The following is an 8634-nucleotide window of genomic DNA, read 5'->3' on the forward strand; positions in this document are numbered from 1 at the left end:
TACCTGTTTCTGCATACTGGAAATTCCAAAGTCTCCTAAAACACAGGACTAAAATGAAAGCAGTCTATGCAATTAATATGCCCTTACATAATTTCAAGTGGATTCATTGTGAAATTTCCTAGTTATGTGACATAAATGCTTATATATAGGTGTATACAGATTTAATACTCCCAACTGGACAGAATTAGACATAGGTTTAACAGCTACAGAAAGACCCAAAAGGTAAAACGGTGGAGTTTTAAATAGAGTGGAAGATTATTAGTAACCAGTCTGCTGTACAATTTTTCTCTATTTAATAGCACTGTGCAGTGCCTCAGGAGTTTGTATGTTGCCCCTCAATGCTGGATTGGCTTCACAGATGCCAGAGCAGCCCCACTTTAACCTCCCTTGCACAGCTCAGTTCCTACTGGAATTCTAGCTCAAGCACTGGCAAAAGCTACAGGCAGAAATCAGCTCTCTGCTTTACTCCTCCAACTCCAGAGGCTGCCTAACACTGACTCCTCTTCACATTCCTGCTCAGCCATAGCAAAAAGTAACTTCAAGACAAACTCTTGCTCTGTTCTCTTATTTCACATCTGTTTTTTTCATTGTATTGTTTCTTTCTTTTACAGTGCACTATCCATAACACTGGCAATAGCTAACTTCTCTCCACGACTTCCCTCTTTCCTGAACAGTCTGGGGTTTTTTTTTGCTTGCTAGAAGCATGGCCTTGAAAACGCTTTTGTCCTCTTGTTTGCAGGCTGTGGCTATTGTTTAATTCACCCAGCCCAAACAATGCCAGCCCAGACCACAGCCTAGCACAGCGAGTCACAACGGGCTCTTCAAACCCTGTGAAAACACCATTTTGAGCTTTCTTTTGGTGGAAAGATAGCAGCTCCTTTACAAGAAAGCAGTGAAAAGTACTGCTTTTGCCTTTTACACTTGATGAATTTCTCATGGAAAATTTAGAGCTCATTCAAACACTGCCTGTTTCAGAGCAAGAGAGACTGGTATTGGCATTTACGCCCAAGAGGCCAGTCTCAAATCCAATCACTCAATAGAGAAAAGTGCTGGACACTGACAGGTCCACAGAGTGTTTAATGCAGCAAACCCTCTGTCTAAAGCAGAACAGGGGGTGCAAAATGTAAAAGGAAATAAACTGCAGATTTTCTTAAAGCTGTACAGTTCACCCAGCTAATTATAAAATGAAGGCTCTGGGACACTCCACTACATGCAAATGTAAGACCCCAGCAAAGTAACCATGAATCAGTCCCTGCCCCAAAGAACTTCAAGGATAAGTGAAAAGTGGCAAAAGGGTGTAAAAAAAGCAAGAAGGAAAAAAGAGCTAAAGAGACAAATAAAGAGACTATATTTTTTTTCTGAATTCCTTGCCTTGGCAGAAAGTTTTTTAAAGAAATCTGAAATTCTGTAAGGTGACACTCACTGATCTGGTCTGGAGATGACTGTCCTTGGTTTTAATGTCCAGAACACAGCATACATATTATTAATCAACTCTGTGCTGCAAAAATGTTCCTCTAAGAACTTCTCTTGGCAAAACTAAACAGAGGATAAGGTTTGAAATTAATCAATTAATAAATTATATTAAATTATGTTCTTTAAGTATAAAGATCCTTAGAGTGCTTCTATATTCTTGTAGCCAAGCTCTGTTGGGCTTGGGAGAAGAATTTTAACACCTGGAAGCTTTGAAACACTTGCACAGAGAACAAGCCACTACAATATCTATGCTCCCTCCCAAGATTCAGGTCAGTGCATTTAAACAACAGAGAGTGTCTGTAAATTAAGAGTCAGTTAAGTACTCATAAAGGAGTATTTTAGAAGTTCCCTGTGAATTATGCAGGCAAAAAACATGAGAATAGAGAGAGCTATTCTGAACATGGCCAATGGTAACTGTTTTCTTCAAAGGCAACGTCAGCTGGGAATCCTTCACCTAGAAAGTGGAAGTTACAAACTGACTGGAATATAAAAATAATTTAGATGAAAACAAATGTCAAGCCACTAGGCAAGCCTTCCTTAAAAGCAAAGGCTTGTGTCCCTTTATGCACAGGCATTATGCAGCACAGAGGAGGTTTCTCTCTCTTTCAAACAAAAACAATTCTGAGCAACACTTCTTCCTTCCATGAACCTGGCACTCCAAAAAACTTAAACACCAGCATCTAGAAAGGTTTTGATTATTGGGCAGGCATATGCAAACACACTGAAAGCATATAATCAATTAAGATTAACCTTGTTGTAAGCTGCATAATTGGAAGCTAAACGGCACTAATTTATTTGTGGCAGACAAGAAATTTGCAGTCCCAGTTGGATTTTAAAGTACCACAAGTAATCCAATAAGTCATATTCATAGAAGACATTAAAATTGCATGCTCAGAATTTTATTTGTCAGGATGTCCTTTCACAAGAGGACTGCAAGCATCTCCAATTATTTAATCAAATTTGAAGACAACCAGGAGCTTTTGATACCCCTATTATTATGACTAACCTAGATTATTTATTCCATTTATCTTATAGTAACCCAGAGTAACCCTTCTTTACTCTCTTATCACCTTTAAGAACTGAAAATTAATAATAGTGTATCAGTACTCTAAATATTTCTGTTTTCTTTTTGAAAAACAGAAGTGTATGAAGAAGTAGCAGTCCTTAATTCCAGTCACATTTTAAGACTAGGCACAGTTAGGGATAGTGGAAGCCACAGCATCTCTGGGCTCTCACCACTGGCGTTGATGACCCTTTCAAGTCATTATTTGCTACATGGTTTCATCTGAATTGAAGCATGGAAGCCAAATTTATATTTTGCAATTTCAACACATGAAAAAAAATGTAGAGAATGGAACATTCTACATAAGAAAATGAGAAAGATATGCTGTATATGCACATGGTTTGGGTGTTTTGTTTGCTTGCTTGCTTTTTCCTCCTTACAGCAAGGAGGATATCTCTCCCAAATGCATTTGGAGAAATCTCAAGAATTTCAAGTTTTAAATTCGAATAAAACCTTTTATAAACCACTTACAACTGAAAATAATCTTCAGAATGCTAAGCACCTAAATACATAGCGTTCATCTTTATGAATTAGCATGAAATTATCCCTACTCTGTACGATTGTATTTCCCTGAACAAGAAGAAAATGAAATTAGGGCTCATAGCTATACAATTACACTCAGTTCTCAGCCTGATTTGGGAATTTTCTCTCACTGCTGAGATCTACATGAAATCAAATTTCTGTGCAGCTCTTTGCATTTATCACCTTGGTATGCTGCAAAGCAGTCTTACCACTTCCATGCAGAGAAAAAAAGATGAAGCACAAAAAGCCCTTAAAGCTTTCTCCAAAGTTCTGAGGAGTCTGACAAAACAAGAAATTGAAGCCAGCCCCAGGGATCATCAGCTGAATAACCCAGTCATGGGCTGCCTTTGCTCTGCAGATGGAACCTGTACCAGCAGTCACTCATTCAAACATCACCAAGTAGGACAACAACTGAATGCTCAAGATGCTACAGCACTCCCACGCTGTGAGAAACCTGGCAAAGGAATCGTTTCCTTGTCTTGCTGCTTCCCAGGCAAGATCTGAAGCCCACCTCTACTGACAACCATAGTGCAAAGGCTTTCAAGGATCCAAATTTGTAAGTACATTCTTTCTTCCAGCAAGCAGCTCTGACGCACAGGTCAATTCATCAACTGTCAGACTGACAGATGCTTTTGGATCTCAAATAACTTCCTCTAGACAGCTCTGACCATCTTCTGTTGTGGGACCAAGACTGTACCCAAGAGTTCTCTAGTACTCCTACAGGTGTTGGTACAAGGTTGTGTTCTTAAGTTATGTTTTATAACTGTTACCTAGAGACCAGGTAAATCTGTGCATGTCCCTGATTACTTACTTGAGCAAGTACACGTTATCAGTTATCCATCCTTCCTTTCATGCCAATTCTGTGTATATGCACTTGGTAAAAAGCTGTTGCTAAGAACTGTGGGCAAGGTGGACAAAGCTGGACAGTGTCACTTAGGGAGAAAAAACTGATTACATGGAATGGAGTTGTTGTTTTGTTAGAAAACTTCTGACCAAACTGGGACCTGCAGGTCATGGAATTTATGCCTGCAGCTAGATTTGTTGAAAAAGTAACTTAATTTTTTTCCCCAAACCTGAGACAGGCTTCTCAAAAGATGATGCAGGGAAATACATATGAACAACACTTAAATACACTGTCAACAAGCACAGGATTACCAAGCTCTGGTAAAAAAACCAAACCCAATGTTCTTTACCACCCATACTACAAAAGACAGGAGTATTCAGTATTCCAGTGAAAATCAAGACAATAAATGTAGGCTACAGCAGCTTAAATTACAGGTCTTTTTCCTCTGATTACCCACACCACTCAAGGAAAACTTCACTTACTGGATAAACCACAAGTACCCGACTATTCCCCTCTTCTCACATCTTAACAAGCTCAGCAGTACTTATGGCATTAGAATAGGATCAAAAATTCCTCTTCATCCCTGAGGGATGACAGCAGCAAGCATGGATAATAAAAATGGGGTAAGCAACTGCCACTTATACACTGCTGGTTCAGTGTACAAATCTAATTCATTTCTAATGTTAAGTGATGTTCAGAAATCTTAACTGCCTTCTGGTTGCACCTCAACTCCTTTCTAGTTGTGGTAGCAAATTCTGCTTTTTGACATCCACATAAAGGAAATAAGATTGGACAAGTGTGTCAGGCCAGAAAATTATTACAAAGGAACTGCAGAACTGGCACGGCAGACATGAGTTAGCCTGCAGAATCTTAATTACAGATGATACTCAAAGAAGGAGAAACACATTTTCCTTACCTCAATACCAGACTGATTTTAAGAGAATATTTTTCTTGCCAAAGGTACCAAATTGATATGGAAGTTAGTTACAAGTGGCACTATGGGATTCTACATGTGCAAGGACTAAAATTAACAAACACCAATCACCGATAGAGAAAAGCAGTATGAAGAGGCTGGTCACAGAGAGCAGAAGTGAACCCAGAAGTGTCCTTTAATACAGACCCACAAAGATACCTGTGCAGAAGGTGACCATACAAACAGCATGAATACTACTCTTAGCCAGGCTGCCAGAAAGAGCAGCCTGTGGTTTCTCAGCAAGATGCTCTTTATTTATTGTCTTTAAATGTGAGATTCCCAGACAGAGGTTCACTGACAAACGGCTGAAGGCATACAACACTATTTATTTTGCATGGATGTTTGTTCTCCAGATTGATTAAGACAGCAAAGTACACAACTGCCCACAGAGCAGCACAAACTGGATCCAAGCATTCTAGTTAGCAGGTATTTTGGAACTGAGGAGTCCCCCCACGCAGCCAACTGAGCTCAGAGAAGCAGGAAGTTATATCCCTCCCCAAACACGCCGAAGGGTAGCGTGGGACTGAATGTCAAGGTTCCTTCGGGTGTCTTTTTTTTTCTGCATCTTCTCCAAACAGCTGCGATATCAGACTTGGTTGCTGCTCACAAGTTCTCCAAAGAGCAGCAAATACTGTGGCAAATTATCCTGCAAATTCCACTGTCAACCACTGGATTGCAAGGATGATTTCTAAACATCATTTGCTCTCTCCAGGGAGTGCTACTGACTAGAAGTCAGGAGCAGAACTGCAGAGTAGCCTGTGAGCTCACAGACAGCATTGATTTACTGCACTTTAGCACTGAGTTTTATCTTTGAGCACATAACTGCTACAAATGCATTCTGTGCACACTGAAGTTCAGATTCTGGTTCAGTGACTTCTACCCCCTCAGGGAAAAAAAATTCAAGGTCTAGCATTTCCAGGATCTAGTGAGGGGGGTTGTTTCTGCAACACGATGTGCATATTATAGCATGTGCATATGTGAAGGGAGACGGAGCTGCCTGGCCCAAGGAGCATTTCCTCTCTGATTTTGGGACTAAATCTAGGTCATGACAGCTATCAGCAGATATGGGTGCCCATCCTTAGAAAAGCTTAGCAGCCACCATGTAAGCACATCCAATATGCAAAATGAAATTCAGCAGCTTTAACAGGAAGATTAAAGTTCAAACACATAGCCTGTGTAGGTGAGAAGTGCTATCTCTTGGCAGATCTTCATCCTTCTGGAGCACTAAATCGTCTTAATTTTGAAACAGAAACAAGAAGTAATTAAATAGTATTTCTGACACCCAACACACTGAAGAAGAATGCCAGATGAGAGTTGTGCATTCAGGATCCTTTGCCAGCACTCTTCTTTATGTAATTACACAGACACACTGAAAACAATCATGCAAGAGGCTCTCAGGAGTAGTTTCTGCACCTAGTCCTAGTTAGTCAGCTTAGACCAAACCGCAAGCCTCTTTACTTATTTTTTTTTGTGACTGGGATAAGAAAATGTTTATCTTTTCTAATGGCTCACCCACAAAGCTCTTGCGTGGAGATGTACCATGAAACTATGCTGCAAACACACATCGTGTATGCACAATACTCGGTCCAGAGTATATTATTAAGGACCTTAAGTATAAATAGGCACATAAACACAGCCAAAGATAAAACCAAAGCAGAGCTTCTTTAGCCCTTTTATAAGACCAGAAAAACAAAATAAAGTAAAAAATAAAATAGGGCATTATTCAATCTTTGATTAAAAATCAGTGCCAGGGGCTGTCTCTGCCTTCTGTACCAGGGACCGAACACAAACGCTCTGAAAGCAAGAGCCCCCCCAGACACAGACAAGTTGGAGAACCGGTCAAAAACGGGCGGTTGGTGGAACGCCGCCTCCCCGCAGCCGCCTCCGCTGCTGCCCACGAGCTGCGGGAGGTCCCGAGCCAGCGATCGCCACCCGGAGCTGCGGGAAAGCACGGACCGAGCGGGGCCGGGGCCGGGGCCGGGCAGCCCCGGCGGCCTCCACTCGCGGTGCCCCTTCCCCGCGCCCGGACGGGGCCGGACGTCCAGCGGGGCGGCCGGGGGGGGCAGCCGGCGCCAGCCGCGCCCTTGGGCCGCCGGACCCCCCCACGTACCCCCCGTGCTACCCCTCCCTGCCCGCTCTCACCCATCTGCTCCCGCAGCCCCTTCAAGGAGGAGGAGGAGGAGGAAGCGCAGGACGGGGGCGCCGCACCGCCCTCCGCCATCTTCAGCGCCGGGCCGCGGGAGTGCCGGGCGGGCCGCGGAGCGCGGGGCGCAGTGCGCAGGCTCCGCCCGCTCCCGCCCTGCCGGCACCGGGAGCGCTCCCGCGTCCATCCGGGGCGGCCGCGCCGGACGCTGCCCTCGGGCTGCGCTTCAGCAGGGACCGGGGTGCTGCAGCGGGTCCGGCCGGGGGCAGCGAGCCTCCTGCAAGGACTGCGGAGCGAGTCTGAGGAGCAGCGGCTGAGGGAACCGGGGGGCTCGGGGGGACCTCATCTCTCCCTGACAGGAGCGTGCAGTGAGGTGGGGCCGGTCTCGTCTCCCGTGTCTGCAGGGAGAGGACCGCAGGAAACTGCCTCAGACTGCCACAGCAGAGATTCAGATTAGAAAAAAAAAAAAAAATGTTCAGGTGGTCAGGTCTTGGAATAGGCTGCAGAGGGAGGCGGTGGAGTCACCGTCCCTGGAGGTGTTTAAGAGGTGTCTGGATCTGGCGCTGAGTGATGTGGTTTGGGATCTTGGAATTGTCAAGGCTGGAAGAGACCTTCAAGATCAAGTCCAGCCATCCACTCAGCGCTGGCACTGCAGTCACTAAACCACATCGCCCAGTGCCAGATCCAGAAACCTCTTAAATATGCCTTTGGTTTAGGGCTTGAATATTTTGAATATTCTATGAACATCTGCCAAAGGCGCCATTAGAATTGGCCACCCCACAGGAGCCATCGTGGTCTCCAATGGCCGGTGCTGAGGGCCTGGCCCCGCTGGCTGGCTCCAAACTGACATAGGACAGCTCCCCAGATATCTCACAGGCCAGGGGTAACTTGTGTCCCCACAGCTGCACATGTCATCCCAACACTGCAAGATACTTGGAACTGGATGGTCTTTAAGGTCCCTTCCAAGCTAAACTAATGTGTTGTTAACCACGATGAATTGCCTTCTGTTAGAGAACTCTCATGGAGAGATGCTGCTCTAGTTGGTTATCAATAAGTTTGGGAATAATCTCATTTTGCCTCTGAGTTTATGCTCTGAGGAGAGTGAAGGTAAAGCAGCATCCATGGCCGTATTAAAGGGCAGGCTCTTTGGGCCTTGTGCAGGAAACTCCCTTTGCAATCATGAACAGAAAGTTTGCCTGCCAGTGGGCCAAAAAATTATCCCATAAATGTGATGAATGCAGAAAAAGTAGCAGTAAGATCAGGTAGTATTTCAAGAGAATGAAAAAGGAACCTTTTAAATATTCCAAGCAAGGCTCCATTTTAGCTTGAATATTCAGACCACAGACTTGCCCTGTTCTTTGTTCTTTTTTTGTTATGTTGGTTATATGTGTGTGCAGAGAATCCTTTGTCTGTTGTTTCCTCTCAGTGTTAATAGAATGTCAATTATTAGTAGTAGTATTAAAACAAAAGGGTAGCTAAAAGGGAAAAAAACCCCTACACACTCAACGCCAAATTTCACAGGTTTATGTTTATAACATTTGGTAATAACACCTTGCCACTTAGCAGTCTCCATGTCTTTTATACACATGGTGAAATCAAATTTCACCATTCCCCTG

At 43.7% G+C, this 8634-nt stretch overlaps 1 protein-coding gene across 1 annotated transcript in view; it reads right to left on the reverse strand.

Annotated features, from left to right (window-relative positions):
- Positions 1-7148, reverse strand: part of MAP7D3 (MAP7 domain containing 3) — a 43443-nt gene extending 36295 nt beyond the window's left edge. The window contains exon 1 of the mRNA XM_058847490.1: positions 7018-7148. Within this exon, the coding sequence (XP_058703473.1) occupies positions 7018-7096 (79 nt within the window). The 5' untranslated portion in view covers positions 7097-7148. The remainder of the gene's footprint in view (positions 1-7017) is intronic.
- Between the last annotated feature and the right edge of the window lie 1486 nt (positions 7149-8634).

This window comes from Poecile atricapillus, chromosome 12 (assembly GCF_030490865.1).
Source record: "Poecile atricapillus isolate bPoeAtr1 chromosome 12, bPoeAtr1.hap1, whole genome shotgun sequence".
Classification (NCBI taxonomy): Eukaryota; Metazoa; Chordata; class Aves; order Passeriformes; family Paridae; genus Poecile; species Poecile atricapillus.